Source organism: Mastomys coucha, unplaced genomic scaffold (genome assembly GCF_008632895.1).
Source record: "Mastomys coucha isolate ucsf_1 unplaced genomic scaffold, UCSF_Mcou_1 pScaffold18, whole genome shotgun sequence".
NCBI classification, from domain to species: domain Eukaryota; kingdom Metazoa; phylum Chordata; class Mammalia; order Rodentia; family Muridae; genus Mastomys; species Mastomys coucha.
Window position 1 is genome coordinate 71,449,144 of NW_022196900.1, and position 25,949 is coordinate 71,475,092.

At 36.1% G+C, this 25,949-nt stretch overlaps 1 protein-coding gene across 4 annotated transcripts in view; it reads left to right on the forward strand.

Moving 5' to 3' along the window:
- The window catches only part of LOC116096416 (selection and upkeep of intraepithelial T-cells protein 2-like), a 98,573-nt gene extending 82,751 nt beyond the window's left edge, over positions 1–15,822 (forward strand). For 2 of the 4 annotated variants that reach the window (XM_031378215.1, XM_031378217.1), the window contains exons 11-13: positions 6,815–6,940; positions 11,513–11,574; positions 15,778–15,822. In XM_031378215.1, the coding sequence (XP_031234075.1) occupies positions 6,815–6,940; positions 11,513–11,574; positions 15,778–15,792 (203 nt within the window). In that variant the 3' untranslated portion in view covers positions 15,793–15,822. Of the gene's footprint in view, positions 1–2,115; positions 2,207–6,814; positions 6,941–11,512; positions 11,765–15,777 lie in introns of those variants that run through there. The other 2 variants (XR_004120996.1, XM_031378216.1) reach the window with 2 other exon arrangements.
- Positions 15,823–25,949: the final 10,127 nt, after the last annotated feature.

The following is a 25,949-nucleotide window of genomic DNA, read 5'->3' on the forward strand; positions in this document are numbered from 1 at the left end:
CAGATTTTTTACCCTTCCAAGTCCACCCTCTAACTGTTCCACATCCCATACCTCCTCCACCCCCTCACCCCTCATCTCAGTCTCCACAAGGTTTCACCACCTCTCTAACTCCCCAACCTACCAGACCTCTTTACTCAGAGGGACCTCCAATCTCTTGAGGATGAAGTGCATCTTCCCTGACTTAGCCCAGACCCTGCAGTCCACTGAAGTATATGTGTTGGGGGCCTCATATCAGCTGGTGTATGCTGCCTGTTTTGTGGTCCAGTGTCTGAGAGATCTCAGGGGTCCAGATTAATTGAGACTGCTGGTCATCCTGAAGCTCTTCCTCACCTTCTTCCAATTTTTCCCTAATTCAACCACAGGGGCCAGCAGATTCTGTCAAATGGTTAGGTGTAAATATCTGCATCTGCTGGTTGGCAATCTCTGGTAGGGGGGTCTTGTTTCTTGTCTGCTCTTCTTGAGGCAGCAGAAGGGGAAGAGCATCAGTCAAGGGTAAGACTTTGTCTTACAAGATATTTAGGGTTGCTCTACAATAATAAAAAGTTTAATTGTCTAAATCTGTTACCTTGCTACTGTAGCTGACCTGCCTTCTATGATCCTGTGAGGCTAGACACTGCAGTTTGTGGCACTTAGTACAACTTCCTCAAACAACAAAGGATTAAATAAATAGCCTTTGTACTATCTCAGCAGGAAATGCTGGGCTCTAACTTTCAGCCTTCTAGTTGGAAGTCACAGGAAGGAAAAGGGACACTTAGAGAAGTGATTATAGAGTTTAATACTAAGTAGTAAAAAGTTTCCTATGAAAGCTATCTAAGGGGAAAAGCAGAAAGATCCTAAGTGGGGAAAAGGAAAAAATTCTAGTGAGTGAAAAATTCTTCTAAAAGAAAAAAATTCTCCTAGGTGGAGGAAAAGGAAAAAAATCTATTCTAAGAAGGAAAAAAAAACAAAAAATTCATTTCCTCCCTTCTCTCTCTGTCTCTCTCTGTCTCTCTGTCTCTGTCTTTGCCTCTGTCTCTCTCTCCTGTCTCTCTCTCTCCCCCCCTCTGTCTCTCTGTCTCTGTCTCTCTGTCTCTCTCTGTCTCTGTCTCTCTCTCTCTCTCTCTCTCTCTCTCTGTCTCTCCTTCTCTCTCCTCTTTGTCTTTGGTACTTATACATCTTTTAGAATACATGATCACATGTTACAAAATTCATCACAAGTTCACACACACACACAAATCAAATCATAAATTGAAGTAGAAGTTTACAACAGAGAACATTTACATGCATGTCCATTAGGAGTAATCATCTGGCTAAACATCCATCATTTGTCTCAGCTCCACAGGGTCACTAAAAGTTTAAAACCATAATTAAGTTATAGTGAAGTTTTGTATAAATAAACCCAGTCAATATTTCATCTTCTGTCCTAGCACCTATAATAAATCTTTAGTTCCCTTTTTTGGTCAATTGTTTTATAATCTCTTAGAATGTGCTCAGAGTAGGAGAAAGTCTGGTTACTCCCTAAGAGCAATTAACTTGGGAGACTGGTAGAGTTTTCATTGCAGTTTTGACTATCAGAAAAAGAGCTAATAGCACTTCCACTATAAAAGAGCTTAATAATCACGGATATAATTTTAGGAATTCTTATAGAATCATCATTAAGACTTAAGAAGTCATCTATTTATCTATATAGCATCACTGCAAGATAGTACATCTTTGTGGATCTGCAGAGATCTGCACCAAATGGGTATGCTATTACTTAGTGTTTGTTATATATGCTTAATAATAATAGGAAAAATATATTAATAGCAGGAATCTTTCCTAAAATGAATCTATTCCAGCCTTGCCTTAATAAGGGTGAACCTGTTGCAGATTATAAAATAATCTGAAGCAGGCCATCTCAGGACAATCAGCTGCTAGTTATTAGCTTGTCCAATTATGGCTACTAACATGAATCTGACTTTTTCAGCTTTTTGTTGAGTCTTTTGAAAGGAAGTGATGATACATCCCATTTTGTGAACACTCCATAGCCTCAGTAATAGTATCAGGCCTTGGGGCCTCCTGTTGAGCTAGATCCTATATTGGGCCATTTGCTGGTATTCCTTTTCCTCAGGCTCTTCTCCATTTTTGTCCTTGCAGTTCATTCAGATGGGAACAATTACGGATTAGAGTTTTTGACTGTGGAAAGTCAACCTCATCTCTCATTTGATGCCCTGTCTTTCTGCTGGAGGTGAGCTCTACAAGTTCCCTCTCACCACTGTAAGGCATTTCATCTAAGGTCCCTCCCTTTGAGTCTTGAGAGTCTCCACCTCTAAGATTTCTAGTACATTCTGGAAGGTCCCTCCACATCCTATATCCTGCAGTTGTCTGTTTCCATTCTTTCTACTGGCCTCCAGGGCTTCAGTCCTTTTCCCCTACCCAATACCAGACCATGTTCCCCTCTTCCACTCCCTGCCCCCTTTCCCACCCAGATCCCTCCCTTCCTCCCCTCTCCTGTGATTGCTTTCTTCTCCATCCCGAGTGGGACTGAGGTGTCCTCACTTTGGCCTCTTGGATTGTTCACCTTTCTGAGCTCTGTGAACTATATCATGGGTATTCTGAACATTTTTTGGCTAATATCCACATATTAGTGAGTAAATACCATGCATGTCATTCCGGGTCTGAGTTACCTCACTCAGGATATTTTCTAGTTCCATCCATTTGCCTGCATAGCTCAGAATGTCCTGGTTTTTAATAGCTGAGTAGTATTCCATTGTGTAAATGAACCACATTTTATCTACCCATTCTTCTGTTGTGGGACATCTGTGTTGTTTCCAGCTTCTGGCTATCACAAACAAGGCCACTATGAACATAGAGGAACATGTACCTTGGTGGCCTGGTGGGGCATCTTTTGGGTATATTCTCAAAACCTGTATAGCTAATCTTCAGGTAGATCTATTTCCAATTTTCTGAGGAACCTCCATCCTGCCAAAGGCAATCTACAGATTCAGTGCAATCCCCATCAAAATCCCAACAAAATTCTTCAAAGACATGGAAAAAGCAATTCTCAAATTAATCTGGAAAAGCAAAAATCCCAGAATAGTGATAACAATTCCTAACAATAAGGGATACGCTGGGAGAAATCACCATTCCTGACCTCAAGCCATGCTACAGAGCAACAATGATAGAAACTGCATGTTATTGGTACAGAGACAGACATGTTGATCAATGGAATAGAAGTGAAGACCCCAAAATAAAACCACACACAAACATTTAATCTTTCACAAAGAAGCCAACAATATACAATGGAAAAAGAAAGCACCTTCTATAAATGGTGCTGGTCTAACTGGCTGTCTGTATCTAGAAAAATTAAAATAGACCCATATTTATCACCTCACAGAAAGCTCAAGTCCATGTGGATCAAGACTTCAACATAAAATGAGATATACTAAATCTAATAGAAGAGAAAGTGGGAAAGAGCCTTGAACTCATTGGCACAGGAGGAAAATTTCTAAACAGAACTCCAATGGTTCATGCTATAAGATCAAGAATTGTTAAATGGGGCCTAATGAAACTGGAAAGGCAGAGGACATAGTCAATTGAACAAATCAGCAACCAACAAATTGAGAAAAAATCTTAACTAATCCCACATCCAATAGAGGGCTAATATCCAAAATATATAAAGAACTCAACAAGCTAATCACCAAAAATCAAACAACCCAATAAAAAAAATGGGGTATAGAACTAAATAGAGAATTAACATTAGAGGAATCTAGAATGGCTGAGAAGCAACTAAAGAAATGCTCAATACCCTTAGTGATCAGGGAAATGCAAATCAAAATAACCCTGAGATTCCACCTTACACAACTCAGAATGACTAAGATCAAAACTTTGGGTGACAGCATATATTAGTGAGGATGTGGAGAAAGAGAAACACTCCTCCATTGCTCATGGGATTGCAAACCGGTATAACCACCCTGGAAATCAATCTGGAGGGTCCTCAGAAAATTTGAAAGCCTTCTTTAAAGGCTTATATGTGAATGCTTATACAAAACATTTAGTTCCAAACAGTGAAAACAACAGTTGATAATAATGTACAATTTTTCAACATAAAGACAAAAAAAACCCTTCAGAGTGAGAGTAGACACTGACAGGGTCTTTTTGTTCTTATTTTCTAATTTCTTTCTAAATAGAACTTGGATTATAACATGGGTAGACCTGTATTTCTGCCACTCCCATGTAGAATTCTTCCTTAAAATTAATAACATCAGGAAATCAATTTCCCTATAATTTTATCACTAAAGCCAAACAATTTGAATTTATGATCAAAATCACATACCTAAGCTCAACTACCTAGTAAATCTTTATTCCAGGAATTATTTATTATAACTTCTGAATATTCTGAAGTAGAAAAAACTGGAGAAAGAGAGAGAGAGAGAGAGAGAGAGAGAGAGAGAGAGAGAGTTAGAGAGAGAGAGAAAGAGAGAGGTTACACAGAATTTTGAGCATTTCAAGAGCCAACAGTGTTTAATTCCTCCCAATGATAGAAATTTTGTCAATTTTAAGAAATACATAGATGTAGTCAACTATTTTGGAAGGATTAGTGATGAGGTAGATTGTATGTTGTTTCACAAATATTTTTTAAGCAATTGATTATGGTATTACTTTACATTATCACTAACAGTGGCTAACTTACTATTGATGTGTTATGTGAGTGTGTGTGTGTGTGTGTGCTTGTGTGTGTGTGTGTGTTAATGTGATACTACCTTATCAGATTTATTATTCATAAAATGTATTCTGAAGGTCTTGGGGCCTTTCCAATTTGTTGATCAGTTTTCTTTCTTGTGTATAGTCATTTTATTTTTCTCTAGTTCTGTTTAATCTTTCTACTCTCCACACTGCATTTTATGTCATATTTAGTCCACTAACATTATTTTTTAATATTATCCATTCTATAATCAGGGATAACCACTGAATATCATACTATCAAATGTATATTTGAATCTCTAGAAATTTTCCTAATTGATATTTATTTACAGTCTCTCTATATTCTATATTCTGTGATAGATATTCATAAATGACAAAACCATTTTCCTTCCTAGATAATATTACCTAGATATCAAATGTTTAAATGTATGAAAATATTATGATAAGTAACATTGTTTCAGTTTTTTATCAAGAAGTATTCAATTATTTTTGACAGATTGTATATAACATGTCCTGTTGAAAACTTTCTGGGCTTAAACTGGATGTCATTAATCTTTGTGTGGCTTGATGCTCCTATGTTTTCCTAGATCTGTGAAATTTTATCTATTATTTCTTTAAACAATCATTTTCCACCTATAATTTTTATTATGCAAAACTTAGCTCTCAGAATATGTCTTTAATACATCATAATTTTTCATTCTTTTCATGTTTCACTTTTCCTTCTCTGTCTGAATAATTCCAATGCATCTCCATTTGTTTAGCTTGAATAATATTTACTCAGTTTGATCAAGTTTCTTCTGTTGTTGTTGTTCCCTGTTGCTTTTTGGTTTCTTTAATCATGCTCTTCAGATTAGGATTCCTGTTTATCCCTGATTTATGACTTCTCTATAGCAAGCTTCTCACTTTCTTGAGCCATCATTTCCCCAATTATGAATATTTTTTGTAGTTCACTGGGCGAGCTTAAAAATAAATGTGGAGGTATTCTTAGGGTATTTATAGGTCCTCCTTTCCTTTAGATCTATTATATTTGAACTTTATCTTCTATAATTCATTATGTCCTTTCTATAACACATCTTTTCTAATAACCACAACAAATTACTTTAAATTTAGTGTCTTAAGTCAGGAAATGTTTTTTCTTACTAGTTCTGGAGATCAAAGGCCTGAAATGGGTTTCACTAAATTAAATACATTGTTTTCAAATGGCTCTAGGAAGAACCGATGCACTTGCATTGTATACTTTCTAATTATATACACTCTACAATTTTATTCTTAATTGGAGCTTTACTTATGCATTCCCAAGTTTGTTTATAGTGTTGAATCATTTTAGTTCCTTGCCACTGTGGTTAAGGAGCCTCATTTTCTTGCTAGCTATCAGAAAGCTACTGAGTTGAATTGTATCACATACTTCCCATGAGATTTTGCAAAGAATGAAGAGCCAGGTCTCTTTCAGTTGTAGATCACTGTTTGTCTTCTTCATTCTGACTGCAATGAGTGAGCATCTCTGTTATTAGCAGTTTTTATTATTAGAATGGATCCATGCATGTAATCCAAGAAAGTCTTCTTTTATTTTAATGTTTGCATCTTTAATTACACTTGAAAATTTCTTTTTCCACATAATATAACACATTTCAAATTTCCAGAAAGTGTGTATGGATATTTTGGAGATTAATTCTGATTGGTATAATATGGCCCCCAAATCATATGTACAATTCTTTCAACTCATTCTAATGTTCTTCTCAACATTTCCTCCAATTATGTCATTAAATTAAAATTAAAATAGTAGACAAAAACAAAAATTATATAAATATCTATTTTATATAGTTGTAAGAATTGGTTGAATAGTCTGCTTTAAATAGTCTGCTTTAAATGTTCAAAGAAGACATTATTTTGGTCTTCTTTCTCTTTGTTTTTGTTTCTCTCTTTCTTTGTTTCACTGTTTCTTTGTACTCTTTTATTTTCTATTTTCATACAGAATTTCATTATCTATCAGAGGCTGGACTTGGTAGCCTAAATCTCTTGAATGCTGATTAAAGGCATTCTTCCAATCTAAAAAATTCTAACAAGTTATAAAATTATATTAAATTGTATCATTTACACATCTCTTTTCCTTATATACAACATCATTAATTTTCTAATTATTAAATTTTCTTAGTTTTGTTTTCAGATCCCCAATTGTCCATGTGTAAAAGCTGGATGAGAGATATGACGATAATTGTAGTAACTCTGCTGGTAATTTTCAATATTAAAAGCAGTGCAAAATTATTATTACACATAGCACGTAAGTAAATAAGAAGGTTCTTAAGATTTATATTAACATAGAATGCTTTTCTTCTCTTGATGGTCCTACTTTATAATTTATTATTAGCCAAGGTTAACTGGTTCTCAAAAGAAGACAAGTTAATGCCTAAATTCTGGGTTTAAAGTCAAGTTGTAGTTTTCCCTTGCTTCAGTTTCTACCCCAAGTGTATAACAAAAAGAAGAAGAAGAAGAAGAAGAAGAAGAAGAAGAAGAAGAAGAAGAAGGAGGAGGAGGAGGAGGAGGAGGAGGAGGAGCATATACTTGAAAGATGGCTCAGTGCTTGAGTGCTGGCTTCATTTCTAAACCACAAGCTTCTGGGCTGGATTTTCAGCATAAACACGGCATCTCACACCTGTCATGCCTATTCAGGGGATCTGATGCCATCTTCTGACTAGTATAGATAGCATGTGGTGCATAGACAAATATGCAGTCAATTAATACACATAGAAAATAATAAAAAAATCAAAGACAATTTAAAAATTGTAATCTTCTTTTGTACTCCTGTTAATAGCAGCAGAATCCTGACTGTGTTGCTCAGATTTTCATAAACCATGCTTCAGCGAATGAATCAATTTGTGTGTTGATACTTTTGGAACCTTCTAAAAATACCAATATTGCTTATTCAAGTATACTTTGATAATATTATATTTTGATGGATTGAAAATTACCAAGATTTATTATTTCTTGTACTTTTTTAGCTTTTTCACTATATATGTGAAGAAGCTTCACTCTTTTCCAGTGCTGTTCAGCAAGATAATTTAAGGTAATATGTACTAAGTTAGAGATGGCACTGATGTTACCATCAACACATTGTTTCTAATATAATGGGGGTAAAGGTCTTCAGTTATATGATTTTCTCAACACTTCTTATATACAGATGGCAATTTATATTTTTATACTTAATTCCATTAATTTCCTTACTAGAATATCTTTAAATGAGTATTGAATAGCTGATACATAATAAGAAGAACAACAATATCAACTACCCAGACTCCCCAAAGCTCCTAGGGACTAAACCACCAAACAAAGATTATACATGGAGGGGTCCATTGTTCCAGGTATACAAGTAACAGAGGATAGCCTGATGATGCAGCATCAATGGGAGGGGAGGCACTTGGACTTGTAAAATCTTGTTGCCCCAACCTACAGGGAAGCTATTGGGGTATAGCAGAAGAGGGTATGTAGGTGGGGGAGGACCCTCTTATAAGTAAATTGGAGGAGGGTGTGGGGGATCTGCAGAAGGGAGAATGGAAAGTAGGAAAGCATTTGAACTATAAATAAGTGAAATAATCAATTAATGAAAAATGTTAGGGAAAAAGTAACAGGATGTGAAACTCTGAGATTGAAGGTGTTTTGTGCTCATAATAGAACCCATCCTGAATAGTTTCTCATAAGAATGAAAATAATAAATTTTAAATTATACCAATATAAGTAAATTTATGAAATCATTAAATGTTTTCCACAAATGAGAATAAGAAAAATACAAAAATGTCAATATATAAAAGTATGAAGTGATGAATCATTGAAATGTAAATATAAAATTATATTATAGTGATAAATTAGTGAGTACTTGAATGAATGAATGTAAATGGATATGTGGACCTCTGACTCTACATGTTATACCTCCCCAGATTCAACCAACTGTAGATCAAAAACATTTCACAGGTTTTGTTTTTTGAATGGATCACAAATGTGGTCACAAAATCTTGTACATATTAAATATGTCATGTTTTAAAAGTGTGTTTGTGGGATGATGGCAGGGAATTTATCATAAGTGGCCAACCAATGATTCTTCTAACTAGAGAGATACACACCACAAGAGGAAGAACTTGCCTCATACAGCCTGGATAGCCAATAATTGGAACCTTGATAGCCTAGATTTCTAGAATAGAACCAAACAAGACTACTAAGAGAGAGAATGGTTTGGGTCAATAGGTAGATATGAAATGATTGAAATTATTGAAATGATTATATTGGTATTTTGCTATACACATACAAGGAAAAATAACTATTTTATTTTAATGTTTACCCTAATTAAAATTCTAGAAATATTCTTCTGCAAAGACAAACTAGATGATACACTTCCAGAATTCAGCTATACATCAAGAATATTTTCAATATTATAATTGACTGAAATACCAATGTAACCACAAAACCTTTTGTGTAAAATCTTTCATGGTTGAAATATGAGCTAGGGCAATGATTGCACATAGTTTGTAATAAGTGGACAACCAATGTTTAGTTAGGCCAGTTTAGTTAGAGTAATGGTGCACACCATAAAAGGAAGCATAAGCCTGGTACTATAATAATGGCTAGGAACCAAAAACTGCATAGCTCAGAGTACTAAAATAAAATCAAACATGACTGGAAAAACAAATGTTAATGAAAAGATTCTTAATGGCATTATGCTACAGTCATAAATTGACACAAAATCAAGTGGACTACCTAGAGATGAAGAGAGAAGAATCAGCAATAAGGTACATATAAACCTCAAATTGAATTGGAGAATCTTTTAGAATAGGGGGAAGTAGGTAGTAGGACCCAGAGAAGTCAAGGATACCAGGAGAACATAGGCCACAAAATCCACTAATCAGGGCTCATAGAGTAAATCTATGGAGACTGCTTTATTTTGAACTATATCCTCTGCATATATATTATGATTTTTATTAGATATTTTCTTTATTAACATTTCAAATGGTATCCCCTTACCCGTTTTCCCCTCCAAAAAAAAAAAAATCCTGTTTCCACCCCCCCTTCCCCTGCTCACCAACCGACCCTCTCCTGTTTCCTGGCCCTTGGTTTACTTATAGGAATCTTAACAGTAGGAGTGTGTATGTACATGGGTATCAAGGTTAAGGGTCTCTGTGACTCTTTTTTTCTGTTCTTGGAACTGATTTCCTTCCATTGGATTCCCTAGTCTGGCCTCAATATGATGGTTTATGTCTAGTTTTACTATAACTTTTTAGCCTAATGTATTTGATAGATATCCCTGGATGGTCTCTCCTTCCTCAAGAGAAAATAAAAAGGATCACATCTAGGAGTAAGAAAAGGGGGAAAGAGAACATTTGGAATAATGGAAGGAGAGGAAATTGTGATCAGAATATATTTTATGAGAGAATACATTTTTACAAAAAAACCTTTGGTACTTGTACTGAACAAGTGAGGACATGGTTTTCTTGTTAATAAAACAACTAAGCAGTAGAGGACAAACAACTACAGAATGCTCAGTCAATATATATAATATATAAATACATATATATATATATATGTATGTGTATATATATATATATATACATATATACCATACTACCACCTACAAATGCTCAGAGCATTTAAGAAGAGGGGTGAAAAGATTATAAAAGCCAGAAACAATCAATTGCTACAAGGAACATATGTGTTCTAGATATAACACAGCAACTGCACATAGGCACTTACATTGGTTGTGACATCATGCATAAGTCCTGTCCAACCCCAAGCCAATTTAAATACTGGCATGCTGAGGAGGGCTTAGCATGAAAACAAACTCAGAATAAAAGAGATATTGACAATTATTAGCTGTGTTCTGAAGGAAGGTCACTTTTATTGAAGAGGATAGTGCCAATAATTTGCTCATGTTGCAGTGAAAGGATACACAGCTGAAAATACACAAACACAAAAAAAAAACCTAAATAAGATCATAGGCCTTCCAGGAAGGGTGTGGTTAGAATGTATTCTGTGATAGAAGAATGGATTAAAAGAAAAATAGGAAAACATATCATGTAATTATTGTTTTGCATTCCATTATATTAAGTAGTATAAGAAATTTGAAAGAAGGATGAAGAGGATGAGAAAAGGAGAAGAAGCATGTATTCAACTGTTTGGGTTTTAGTTAATTCCAGATGTAGTCACGTTGACAACCAAGAATAGCTACCACAGAGTGTGACCTGAGAGTTTTAAGCCAAAATAAGCCCTTTCCTCTACCAAAGGGCATCAAAGAAATTTGAAATGTTTTAAATTTTGAAGTATATAAGACAATGATTACTCAAAATAATCAAATGTTGTATCATTTTACATAAAGTATTAGAACATTGAAAAGACTTATATCTAGAGCAGTCTTTGAGTGAGTGAATAAGTAAAATGATAGTCATTGTATTTGTCAGAGTTCTCTAGTCACAGAATTTATTTAATGTCTCTATATATTAAGGGAATTTATTGGAATGATTTACAGTCTGTAGTCTAATATAATATAACTATTACTCCTACTATTACAATGCAAATTCATTGTAAATTTAGAGTAGGTCAATTCCCTTGGGAAACATCCTTTTACTATCCCAACTTATATATAATAAGCATTGATAATCTCTTAACTGATGTTAAAAAACTTTGAAGCACAAATACCTAAACAAATGTGTTCTTAAAATAAAACTGAAGCACTCATGCGACTTATAATCTACATTTCTGTGACTGGTCATGTGGCCTTAGATGATATTTATAACAACCTTCCTCTACCACCCATTGTGTATTGCCTCCACTCTCTGAAACACCTCAGCATGTCTTGTCTCTTTTCCTGTAGGGCTCACCTATACCTCCATTCCTGATTGCTGGGAGCATGGCCAAGCATCACAAGTCTCGAAGGTAGCTACCTAAGTGGAACATCAGTGGAGGTTTTTGTGAGAGTAAAGGTTGCTTGTTATTAAATAATGTTTACCTTTCTTGACTCAAAGTTAATTGGAGGCCAAAAACTGCAGAACTCTAATAATAACGATTGCTAATTAGTGGGGGTTGGGGAGAATTTATTAAAGACTGTTGTTCTTTTTCCCATAGACCTTGAGGTTGGGAGTTTATTTCACTCCTTGTCAGGTAGAGAAAGTCGTTGGTGGAAAGTCTTTTATATAGGCGATATGTACCGAAACATACCTACACTCATACACACACATCCATGCACACATATACTCTAGTGAGATAATGCCAACTGTCTTATCAACTTACATACACATACCTATAATTACATATGCATATATATATTTGGTAGATTTAGAAAAAGCCCAAGCACCAGTGAAGAAAGAACTTACTCATTCTGCATGAAAAATAAGCTCCAATCTTTATTGAATAGAAAAGGTAAAAGTGTCTATTTCTCTATTGCTAAATGAAAGAAACCCAAGTCTGTAAGGAAAAAAAAAGCCCTGTCTGTGTCAGTAGGAAGAAGCCCTGCTGTTAAGAAAAAACAATCTGTCTCATGGTAAGACTAAGTCTTCCTGCACTCTGCTCTATCTGCTTTTTTTCTGTCTCTTCTCTACTCTGTCATGTCTTTTATTATCATTCCTAGTTCTAGTATTTTTATAGGATACATGATCACATAATGTTCTAAGCATCTATTTTTAAAGTTCATAACAATGACAAACTCAATCATAAATTTAATAAGAAGTAATAACAAATGTTTAGATGTGTTTTTGTTAACATTATCTAACTAAATATGTACTACTTGTCATTAGCACCCACAGGTTCATTAAGAGCTTGAAACAATAATTCTATGTCTATGTTAAGAGGCAAATCATCTGCCTAGTGTATCATTATTATTGAAGTTTTGCATAAATAAATTCAGTCAATATTTAATTTTCTATTCTTGAACCTAAAATAAACTGTTCATTCCTTTGTTGACATTCCATTATCAGGTAATAGTTTTACAACCCAATGAAAAGAAATGTTTTTTATAGATTGTAAATTTCTTCCATCATGGCTAACTCACTTAGTGGAAATAGCTCATGACACATGGAGGATTAGAGAATTCTAATCACTGTTTTTTAAACAGGGTTTCAAAATCACTTGTATAAATTTAGGTATTATATTGAATCACTACTAGGAATTAAGAAATCATCTATTTGTCTATATAGCATCACTAAAAGTCAGTACATTGATCTTCAGAAAATCTGCCCGATAAGGTGGGCTTATTTCCAGGGATTATTATTTTAATTTAATAACAAGAAAAGCATGTCAACTGCAAGAATCAATCCTGAAATTAAATATCTTTAGGGCTTTGTGTCTTAGAGCTCACGCATCACAGTCCATGCAGAAACTATGGGCCACCTTCATGAAAGTTACTTGATTAGCCTATTCTAGATGGCTCCTGACACCTGATGAGTCTGTGACCTTTGTCATGTTGCTTGGATTAGGCTGTTGTAGTTTCCCATTGACTAATCATAAAACATGATAGTACAAAGAAATGCTCTAACAGATATCATGTACTCCAGATATAATCAATCCTTCTAGAGAAGCAATCTGACTTTGTTATGATAATCTGGATCTAACACTCCTCCTAACACTGTTATTCCTTTCTTAGCCTGCTAGATTAAAGGAATTAGAGCTGAAAAATTATCAGAGGTAAATTTGAGCTTCCTGTTCAATGGAATGTTTGTTGTGATTCCTGATAGAAGCAGCTCCCCATCCCCAGAACCAAAACTTCTAGGACAGTAGAACCTTGGGTTGTAGGGACAGGAAGCAAAACTTTTCAAGTGTGTGACTAGGAATGATAGAAAGTGGAACTATTCTTTTTCCCACCCCTGATTCCTGTACCAATTGATACTAGTGATGGGAGAAACTATATCATATATTAGATGCTGATTCAAAGTGTATACTGCCTTCTGAGAAATCCTTCCCCAGCCCTCCCAGCTGCTGCAATCTAATTGTGCTGTAACCAAAAGGCCATTCCATACTTTTATCAGGCCAGCTGCTTCAGGATGGTGGAGAAGATGGTAAGACCAGTGGATTCCATGATTGTGGGCTCACTGTTGCACTTCTCCAGCTGTGAATGAGTTCCTTATTCAGAAGCAATACTGTGTAGAATACCATGATGGTAGATAAGGTATTCTGTACACCATGATGGTGATTTTAGCAGAAGAATAACATGCAAGAAAGGCAAATCTATAATCCAAAGTATGAGTATCTACTTCAGTAAAAACAAAACTTTGTCCACTGAGAAAGTGGTCCAATGTAGTCAACCTGTCACCAAGTTGCTAGCTGGTCATCTAGAGGAATGGTGCCATATCTGAAGCTCAGCATTGGTCTCTGTTGTCGGTAAATCTGGCATTCTGCAGCAGCTATATACAATTCAGCCTTGGTAAGTGGAAATCCATGGAGTTGGGCCCAAATATAACCACATCTTTGCCTCAATAGCTACTTAGTTCATGTGACCATTGAGCAATGACAGGAATGTCTGAGGAAAGAGGCTGATTTTCCTCAAAAAGGGTCATCATACCCATTTGATTATTGAACTCCTCCTTGGCTAAAGTCACCTTTTGATGAATATTTACATGGAACACAAATATTTTCACAGCCAGTACCCATTTGGAGAAATCTATCTATATATCTTTTCTCCATATGTCTTTCTCACCAATTTTCCAGTTGTGACATTTCCAGGTTCCTGATCATCCAGCCAATCCATTGGCTATAGTCCATGAGTAAGTGAACAATCACACTTCTGTCCATTTCTTCATCCAAACAAACTGTAATTCCATGTGTACTGTTGGAAATTCTGTGAAGATTTCCCTTCCACAGTATCTTTCAGAATTGCCCCAGAACAAGATTATAATGCCACAGCTGTCCACTTCTGGTAGTGCCTGCATAACATGCCGAACTATCAGTAAACCAGGTCTTAGTCTTCTCTTCCTCAGCAAACTGATCATAGGGAACACCCCATGAGGCTATAGGTGGATGCTTAACAGCAGACACCATTGTAACATGAGTAGAAATCATAGGCATTTGGACAAATTCATGTAATGCACTTGTGCCTCCTGGATCTGCTTGGCCTAATTGCAAATATATCACTTCAATTTGAAAATAGCCTGCTGCTGTACCTATCTTACTTTATGAATTGGTGAGTCTTATAACACTCAACTCATGATGAGCAGCTCACATCACATAGTAACTTGTCCTATTCTCAAAAGTTCAGTTTCCCCTAAGGATCAGTAAAACGCCAAGAGTTGTTTTTCCAAGGAATAGTAGTTGTCTCCAGATGATGGTAGTCTTGCTCCAAAATCCCAAAGGCTTTTTCTGTGGTTCATGGAGTGGAACCTACCAAACGCTCCAAACAGTATCTCTATCTGCTACTGACACCTCAAGTACCATTAAGATTGCTGGATCATATGGGCAAGAGAGCAGAGCAGCCTCCACAGCAGCCTGGACCTGGTGAAGAGTCTTCTTTTCCAGGTACAAACAAAGCTAGCAGCTTTCCAAACCACTTGATATATGGATCTGAGTAACACATGTAAGTGAGCAATGTGCTGTCTCCAGAATCCAAATAGACCCACCAAACATTGTGCTTCAGTCTTTGTTGAGGGAGGGGCCAGCTTCAATAACTTATCTTTCACCTTAGATGCCCCACACCACTGAACTCCTAAGAATTTCACTGAGGTAGAAAGACCTTGAATTATGTTTGGATATATTTCCTATCCTCTGATATACATATGTTACCAATGAGTCCAAAGTGGTTGTTATCTCTTCTTCACTTGGTCCAATCAACATAATGTCATTAATAGAGTCCACCAAACAACTTCTCTATTAGTCAGAGATCTCTAGAGTCACAGAACTTATGGAATGTCTGCAGTCCAACTAACACAACAATGGGAAGCAATGAATAAGAAGTTTACAGATCTAGTAGCTGCCAAATCCCATGAGGCTACATGTTTTACCCACATGTTTGGTATAAATTACATGTTAGGTATAAGTTACATGTTTGGTATAAGTTGGAATACTGAAGAAGTAGGTTCCAACAGGTAAGTTGACAAGTAAGTGCAAGCATGCAAAGTAGAACAAAACTTTCCTTTTTCCACCATCATTATGTAGGCCTCCAGCTGGTAGTATGGACCAAACTAAAAGTGAGCACACCTGGACCTAAACTTTTCTTTACTTGAAACTTGCTCTGTCCCAGGCTGGACTTGAACTCAGAGATCTGGCTCCTGAGATTAAAGGTATGTAAACCTTGCTAGGCCTAACCTTCTCATGGCCACTATTCTTCAAAAGCCTGTGTCATCCCATGACAGGATCTGAATCAAAAGCCTGTGTCTTCCAGCTCAAGATCTGGATCACAGGTGTGTCCTCCATTTCTGTGTGGTAGTTCATTTCAGATGTATTCAGTTTGATAACTATGAATTTTAGTTATATGCCCTTGCAATAGGATTTTCCTACCCAAGCATATTTACTGCTTATGCCTCTTTATTGAAGGATGAAGAGGGTCACAAGACAATCACTTGAATATCCATAAGCTGCTTACCATGTGATGTATTCAACTCTTCTCTCCTTGCATAGGGATAGAATGTATAGACCTAGGCAAAAAGAAGACTAAGGCTCCATCTATGTGGCTAAGGGGAAGGCTTCATTCTTGCAGGTTAAAGGCATTTCAAAGGCAGCCCACTAATGTAAGATGGCAGCTGCTACATCCCTATAAGTACCTAGGCTGTAATAGGAACCCAAATAAACTCATTGGTTCCCTATATTAACTTTGGTTAGCATCAAGCCTTTATTTTGGGACATTGGGAGTATGGATAAATCATGTTTATGTATCTCCCTACATAGGAATTTTAGCAACACAATTCTGGAATCAATATTCCATAGATATCAATATATATTTATATTCATGGCATAACTAATACCAATAGCTTATACTATCAAAACACAGGGATTATGTTTTTAATTGTGGTAATATAAGCAGTCTACCTATTATATTACTCCACTATTTATGGCTTCTGGTGAAATAGCTTGCAAAATAATGATTTATCCAGTACTATAACTTCTATTTACACTAAAGAGAACTAAGAAATATTCTAAACAAAAACAATAGAGATGCAAACAATAAAGTTGAAACTCATACTATAGATTGTTGGATGAGTTTGTTCTAAGGAAATAGCATGAAGGAATAATGTACAGCTTAAGACACACTTAAAAGCATGAGTAATGCAATTGTATAGATTTTAAGTACCCTTAAAAGTTCTGAGTATTAAACACTTGGACCCCAGTAAAGTAATATAGAAAAATAGTAAAACTTTGAGAAGTAAAGATGTGTGGATGACCATTGTTTGCATGTTTTCTGAGGGACAATGGGAACATGGCCAGTTCTTATTTCTTTATTTTGTTTTCTAAGCATTGTGTCAATAGTTTTAATCAGCCATTTACTCCTTCCATAATGTACTCCCTCCTGACAAGGGGCACATTTGCAGGGAAAACTAACTGATGGTGGAAGAAAAAGCATTGTCGCCTGCCTGCCATTGATTATTCCTGAGCACAAATGTCTACCACTGCTGCTGTTGACATCTGCTGCTACTGATAATCTAAAAATATCTTGGACATTCTAATGTGAACTGATTATCAACAACTTTCCATGGAATTTTCAACATGGATTTAGAAATTAGTGGATTATCTGCCTCTCTTGATACTATTTTGTAAATCAATTTAATAATTGCATTTATAAAGTACATGTGTTCTATTGATTCTGTTCTTATTGAAGCTCTTTGCTTTACAATAGCATAAAATACTTGTGGTCTGTCAAACCCCAATGGCCAAGAACTCAAAAAAGGGATAAGCATTCCCAGTACTGGTCATTTCATTTATTATTTCTCAGTGCCTAATTGGCGAATTTCCACTGTCATTATAGGTACTCTGATTTAAAGCCATTTTAAATAAGGTGATTATATATATGTGAGAATGTTTGCACAGTAATAGATTTCCATATGCCCTTTTCCAAAGCTCTTTACTGTTATCTCGCACCATATATCTTCCTTTATCCTTCTCTTCAATCATCCACCCCTTGAGATTCTTCCTATTTTATTATTATTTCCCTTTATATGATCATCTCAGTTTCTCTACTTTGAAAGACCTACATTCTTTCCTGCTGGTTTATGGGAGGTTTTGGAGAAAGGAAAGAGATAGGATAAATTAATGAAATGATAATCACAAAAGAAAAAAAAGGAGAAAGAGAGGCTTCTCTCATGAAGTAGAGATATGAATAAATTTATGCATATGCAGATGAGTCACAAGGAGTTGGCTTAATAGTATGTCTCAGTAGTAGAATTATTAGCAAGTTATCCCTAATGTTTATGTCCTGTCTACCTACAAATTATGGGTCCAATATCAACACCTAACATTATTGCCACTATCGCACCTCTTGTTGTGTGTTTCCTGGCAGATCACTTGCCAATTATCAGCTCTAACATCCATAGGGTAGGTAAAATGAAGCTGTTTGCCAATGGGGTTCAGTGCTTAGATTCCCTGATTGGGGTCGGTCCAGATACTAATGGGGTCTGCTGCCTAAGGCAGTGAGTGATTAAGAGAAATTACTCAGCATAATTTTCTCTGAAGGAACAAAGTTTAATTTAATGGGGCTTGCACTCACTGTGGAGAGCAAAATATGCTGAAATATTTAAATTTCTGGTCCATCTATAAGTAAAAAGCAAGAGAAAAAGTTCATATGTACACATTGAGTGGGTGAAGCAAAAGGCAAATTTCAGTAACTTCAATATTCACACAAATTCACATATAGAATGGATGGATCAAAGCTCCTATAAGGATACTCCAAGCCTTTCAAACACACATACATATATACACACTATCGGTGGATAGGCTAGGCCCAACACACAGTTAGACAAGCTTTACATATGTGCATACATAATTGGAAGGAGCAAGGAACAAAGCCCCAACATACTCTCACATAAAGTTTATATCATATATACATATATATATGCATGCACATAGTTCATGGATAGAAAGAATAATGCTCCAACAATTTTATTTTTTCCATGGGTTATATATTTCAGCAAAATCTATCAAGCAATATAAATTTACAATGTGATTATATTTTTTCTTCTAGCAAATGACTATGAAAAAAACTGTATATTCCACAATACCTTTACAAAATAACATTATGTAGCACAAGTAAAGAAAAATTATTCCCAAGAACCTATTTACATTCATGTCAAAGCAATTTGTTATTATTAACAAGCAAGTGAGGTAGTTTTCTCTGCCCATTTTTCTTAATGGCAGGCAGCAAGTATTGGTTAAAAAAAAAGGATTAATTATTCAACTAATTACCTTCAAAAGTAATCTTGTAAGGATCTTAAAGAATCACAAATCTGAACTTTTATATACAAGTCAGCCATAACTACATTAAATCCTCAAAATGGATATCTACTCATCAACAACTATTGATAAATTATATCAAAAAGCTGAGGGCAAAATGGGTATAAGAAATAATATAATTGTTATCAGTTCAGCCTCATTGAGTGTCAAGTCAGCCATTGCTTCCATTATTCTTGTTCCCTGGCCATAGAAGTTTCTTAACTAATAAGAGTGTGCTTTTCTGTACTGCAAATTGTTTCCTAAGATTTTCTATATCAGAGCCACTAACAAAAGCCTAGCTTCATTAACAATTTTATTTTTCCAAATGTATCCATACTATGGGTGGTGGTCATAGATGACATTCTATATCTCAAAATTATTTCTTATGGTAGTAATTGAATCATTAAGCTGTTCCAGAAGCAATGCCTAAAAAAGATCAAGCAGTTTTGTTGTGAATGCCAGAAATATTGCCCAATGTGGGACTCAAAGCCCCCTTAGAGTTTATCTACAATTTTTAGATGAAGAGGGAAGTGAGGACAGCAAGCAGAGTAGAACTCCATAACAACATCAAGTTCTGAGGAAATGTAATTTTCAGGGTTATGACTCAACCAAGGTATACCTAACATAGCTATGATAATTGCTGGGCAGCATACAATGTGTTCTAAAGCTATTAGTAGTTCCTTCTGCATGGCCCTTGGCAGTCAATGCTATAACTTTTAGCAATCAAATCTGAGAAGATTTATTACTACCTTTGTCTCCCATAGAACCATCCAACATTATTTTGTATGTGTTTTGTAATGCAACTATGAGATGTCTTCAGCATTAAGGCCTCATTCTTAAGTTTAGGAGGGTAACTAATGATATTGAAATGTTTGAGGAGCTAGCTGTAGGAACTCACTGGCCAAAAGTCCAAAAGAGGCAACAGATTTCTGGCACTAGGCTTTTTATTTAGTTAGTCTGTCATTGTCTAGTGGGGTTAGGGTTACTCTTGCTCCATTATAGGCTATCTCCACTTAACCTCCTTTTATATGTTGCTATCTGTATATTTTGGGAAACTTCTAGAGTAACATGCTTCCATTTAGCTATCTGAGATAAGAAAGTAGGGTAAAGCCCAAAGGATGGAAAGCTAGGAGGAATAATTAACACTAAATACATTTTGAAAATTCATTTTCCTAAGAGCTGAATAATATTCCATTGTATAAATGTACCACATTTTTATTATCCATTTCTTACTTGGTGGATAAATTCTAAAATATTTCTATTCCTTGGTTATTATTGATAAAACAGCAATTAAAATGTATGTTGTGGTTTGGATGAAAATGGATGCATATGTTATAGGGACTGGCACTCTTAGGAACTTTGGCCTTTACATAATAGGTGTGGCCTTGATGAAGAAGTGTGTCACTGGAGCCAGAAACTGTGGTTTCAGAAGCCCAAGCCAAGCATATTATCTTACTGCTGTCTGTCCATCCAGATATAGAATTTCAGCTACAAGTCCAGCACCATGTCTTCCTGTATGTCACCTTAATTCCTACCATTTTAATAATGGACCAAACCTCTAAACTGTAAGTCAGCTCCAATAACTGATTTTTTGTTTTCTTTTGTTTTACAAGATTTTCTGTGGCCAAGGTTTTCTCTTCTCAGCAATAGAAACTATTATCTAAGACATTTGATGATCAAGCACTTCTCTAGTAGGATCTCCAGTCTTTGGATATGTTGATAAAAGTAGTATACTTGGCTCTTGTGACAAATCTATTTATGATTATAGACATAACTCATCAAGAGTGAGTTTAGCACTGGGACACGTATTAGAATAATAGCCGTAGGTCCTCTGCTAGGAACTGTGGCCTATATAGTCATAAGTCCTAGCCATAAAATGGTACCATATGTAGAATTCAACAAAATAAAAAAAATCTGAAATAAACTGATACATACATACATGCATGAATACATACATACATACATATGTGTGTCTACATGTATTTCTATGTGTGTGTTCATGTGCATCTGCAGCTATATCTATACCTACATCTATGTCTAAACATTAAGGAAGACAAATTTTCAAATGAGAAACTGCCTGCCCAAAGGCAACCTTTGCAAGACTATGTTGTATTGTCCTGATTGATTATTGTCATGATAGATCCTTGAAAACTCTATGTGGTTCACTGAAAAATAAGGTTGAACAAGCCATAAGAACAAGCCATGAACCATTTTGTTTCCTCCTAAGGCTTTTGCATTAGTTCTTGCCTCCATGTAACAGTACTGCCTAGTTCCTGTTATTGTTTCCTTCAGTGATGGAGAGAGACATGAATTGTAGCAGAAATAAACTTTTTCCTCACTGTATTGTTTTAGGTCATGTAGTTTCATCATTGCAATAAAAATATTTTTTTTATTTTTAAGTACAGGACACAAAGTTGATTGAATAATGAATAGGAATATGTCTGGGAATAATTGGAAGTGAATATGATCAAACCAGTTTGTATAAAATCTAAAGGAACTAATAAAATACTTATAAAAGATTCACATATTTACATTTATTGCCACTTACCCATGCATAATAAATGAAAACATAATTATATGACAAGTATGTAGAGATATATTTACACTTTAGTTAAATTATGCACATGCATGCAAAAGTCTCTAGAATATTCACAAATATGTTAATATTAATATGTTTCTGTAGGTATTCATATTCATGGCTCATATATACTTATATAAGTATAAACATTACTATGTTAAGCTTTAACACACTCATCTATGTAATAAAAACTTGAGTGCAGGCATATACACTTACAGTTATATATATATATATATATACATATATATATATATATATATATATATATATATATAACATACATATTTCCTAAAGTTTTATACCTTGTCTTATTTCTTCTAGAAGCTCAACTATTGTTATTCCTCTTCATTCTTTCTCCAAGTCTATTTATTGCATATTACAGGGACTATTTTGAATTATCTACTTATTTTATGTCATCAGGACTTATTTCCTTTGTTAACCACTTTTCAACCTGAATAGCTATATTTGAAAGCCAATAAAGGCAAAAATATTAAATTTAACAAGAACATATGCTCCACTATGTTTATAGCAGACTTATTTATACTAGTCAGAAACCAGAAACAACCCAGATGTCCCTCAATAGAGGAATGGATACAGAAAACATGGTGCATTTATACAGTGGAGTACTATTCAGCTATTAAAAACAACTTCACGAAATTCACAGGCAAATGGATGGAACTAAAATATATAATCCTGACTGAGGTAAACTGTCACAGAGGAAAACACATGACATGTACATACTGATAAATGGATATTAGCCCAAAAACTCAGAATATGCATGATACAACTCACAGACCATATGAAGCTCAAAAAGAAGGAAGACTAAAGTGTGGATGCTTCAGTCCCACTTAGAAGGGGGAACAAAATAATCACAGGAGGTAGAGCAAAAATGGGACCAAGGAGGAAGAGGGAGGTAGAGGGATGAACGGGGGTCAGAATCAGGTATGGGAGGAGATGGTGTAGAAGTACAGAGCACCAGGAAATTGAATGGAGTCATGTAGCAATGGGGGATGGGGAACCCGGTGTAGCCACTAGAAAGTCCCAGCTGCCAAGAAAGCAAGATGCTCCCAGGACACAACAGGGATGACATTAACTGAAATACAAAACGAGGTGGAGAGAGAATCCACATAGATCATATCCAGAGATTAGGCATGGCCCCAGTTGGGGAATGGGGCCACCCACCCATCTCAAAATATTAACAGAGAATTGTTCCAATGTCAAGGAAATGAAAGGACAAAGAGTGGGCCAAGGACTGAAGGAAAGGCCATGCAGAGACTGCCTCACCTAGGGATCCATCTCATCTGCAGACAACAAATCCAGACATTATTGTTGATGCCAAGAAGCTTGCAGATGGATGTCTAGTATGACTGTCCCATGAGAGCCTCTGCCAGATACTCCCCAGAACAGATGTGGATGCTCACAGCCCACCATCAGATAGAGCACGGAGACATCAAAGGAGGAGTTAGGAGAAGGACTGAAAGAGCTAAAGGCGTTTCTAACACCATAGGAAGAATAAAAATATCAACCAACCAGACACCCCAGAGCTCCTAGAGACTAAACCACCAACCAAAGAGTATTCCTGGAGAGACCCATGGTTCCAGTGGCTTATGTAGCAGAGGATTGACTTATCTTTGGGAAGGTCCTGTGGAGACTTGATGCACCAATGTGAGGGAATGCTAGGGTAGTGATGCAGGAGTGGGTGGGGGAGCTCCCTGTTAGAATCAGGGGGGGTGGGATAGGTGGTTTTCTGAGGGGAAACTGGGAAGGATGATAACATTTGAAATGTAAAAACATAAAATATCCAACAAAAATAGCAGCCCTTAGAACTGGGGGCTGATTTCGATGGGGGGGGGGAAATTAGGGTCTTTGTGGGTATAATTTTCTTTATAGCAATTATCATCTATTCTGATATAATATCTTACTGATTAGGCAGTAGACAACTGCCTATTTCATGATAGAAGTATGAGAGGAACACCCATAACTAGAAGCTAGGGTGCAAGGATTAGCTAACAATTTCATGGGATCTATTTCTGCCTCAAAATTGTCCTGTCTGCTCCAATATCAAAAAGACATTTAAATGGATTGTTATCTATTTTGATGGTTATTTTTGTGTGGGAGTCCTCTGAGATTTTAGAGACCCATAAGGCCTCCATGGAAGTAGTTCTCCCTCTTTTGTTAGGGCTGAGGGATGCCCTCTTTTAAATTTAAAGGCTCCAGTGATTTTTAATCTTTATCATATCAGGAGGAACAATCATTTATCCAGTGAAAACATTTTGGATACTGAGGGCTTCCCCCAGCTTTTTGCAGAGAAATTGAGGGGAGGAGAAAGCAGGGAGAAGAAGGTGTCTTCTGAGCCTAAGGATGAGATGAGACTATGCCACATTCTAATTTCAGAGAGGTGTACCTGTTCATAATCACCTGCTTGCTGTCTTACCCGCTGTGTTCCCATGGAAAAGACTTTCTGAACGAAAAGTTCATCAACTCCCTATTGGATGTCATCCTGATTTCACATGAGTTGTTGAAGGCATTCATCCCACAACAGGGCTGAAGTAGAAACTTGAGGGTTCCTTAGAAAGTTAGTTGTATGGGATGGTGTTTTGCTGGAGCAAACAAGTTAAGGTACATTACATTGGAGCTGACACAAGTAAAAGTCTAAGATAGATTGGAAAAAGAATGAAACAGATACAGGAAAAATGCTATTCTGCTCAGAAAAGTACATGCAAGAACACACAATGAAGGTTTCTTCACTACGGAGATTCATATATTGGTCCACCTTAAATTGCATAGTTGAGCTGCATTCTTCAGGCCTCCATAGAAAAATAATGTTACATGTTGTGCCCAACATGGCTTTGATATAATGGGTAACTGTTTTTAATGTAGAGGAAATGGCTAATTATTAGTGGTTAACAATGTTACTTAAGGGGATTTCCAAAATGATATCTATTGCTATTGTGTGATGTCCTGCCTAGCTCCTAGAAGGGATTTTTTGGTCTTACTTTATAGTGTTCATATATTTTTAAGTGTTGAATGAAACACCAGGCAATTCCCTTATTTTAAAGAGGATTACAGAAATGGCTATATACTTAGAGAGTTTACAGACAGAAGTAGAAGTACTTAGAAAACCAAATGGGCCAGTGAAAGGAGAGATAATTTATAGCTTGAAGAATGGGACCAGAAATGTACTATAAAATAAAAGTGGAAAGAAATCTAGGCAAAAATGTAAACTGTTTCCCATCCCTATTTATAGGGGCCTAAAGAACAAGAAATGACAAGGTACAACAGGCTAATGGGCAGTGAAGTGGACCAAGAAGAATTTACATAGCCCTACTCAGAATCCTTCAGCCTTCCCGTTCTCTGTGCAAAATATGCCTACTTAAAATGGCGTATAAGCTTATAATGCATTGACCTGAAGACCGATAGAAATGTTAAATCTAAAACATTTTACAGAGGTTGTTACAATGTATGGTTTACATTCATCCTTTGTCAAATAATTACGAAGTATCTGGGCTATATAATATAGAGTTATCTAACAAGATTTGAAGGAATTGGTATCAGATATATAAAAAGCCAGCCAACAATTACAATGATTTTCGTGGTGGATACATGAAGCCAAAAAGCTAACATAACAAAGATCAACAAGGGAAATAAAGGTTACTGAAGACCAGCTGCTTAGTAAGTGACATTATACTGACTTAAAAAAACAAATCTAATCTAATGCTGATATAGTAGAACAATGCCATGATGCTGCTTTAAAAGCTTGAAATTTTATTGAAGAACCTGGGGGGGGGGGCAAAAATCTAAGTCCGTTACAAAAATGATACAGGGGTCTAGAGAAGCACTCACAAAATTCTAGTAGTTTGAATTCAACTATAAATAGAGCCAGAACAGACCATATAGCCAGATAGTCATTGATAGAAATATTGATGTTTAAAAATACGAATTCTGGAGTTTCTAAGACAGGAGCAGCCAGCTGGGAGGCATAGGCCCCACGAATTGCAGGGGAGTCACAGGGGGGCAGGGACAGGATCCTCTCAGCTTCCGAGTGACAGAGGTGGATCAGTGACCTTCTCTGCCCCTTCCCTGCAAGTGGAGGGCCTGCCTCCAGGGAGCGCTTTAAACCAGAGACCCATTTTATCTCCAGAGAGTTTCTAAGACAGGAGAAGCCAGCCAGGAGGCACAGGCCCTAAGAGTCACAAGGGAGCTGAAGGGCGGCAGGGACAGGACAAGCTCTAGTCAGAGACACTAAGAACATCTAACACCAAAGATCAAGAGATGGCAAAAGGCAAATGTGGGTTCTTCTTCCTGTATTCCAAACTTCTGGGCTAATAAC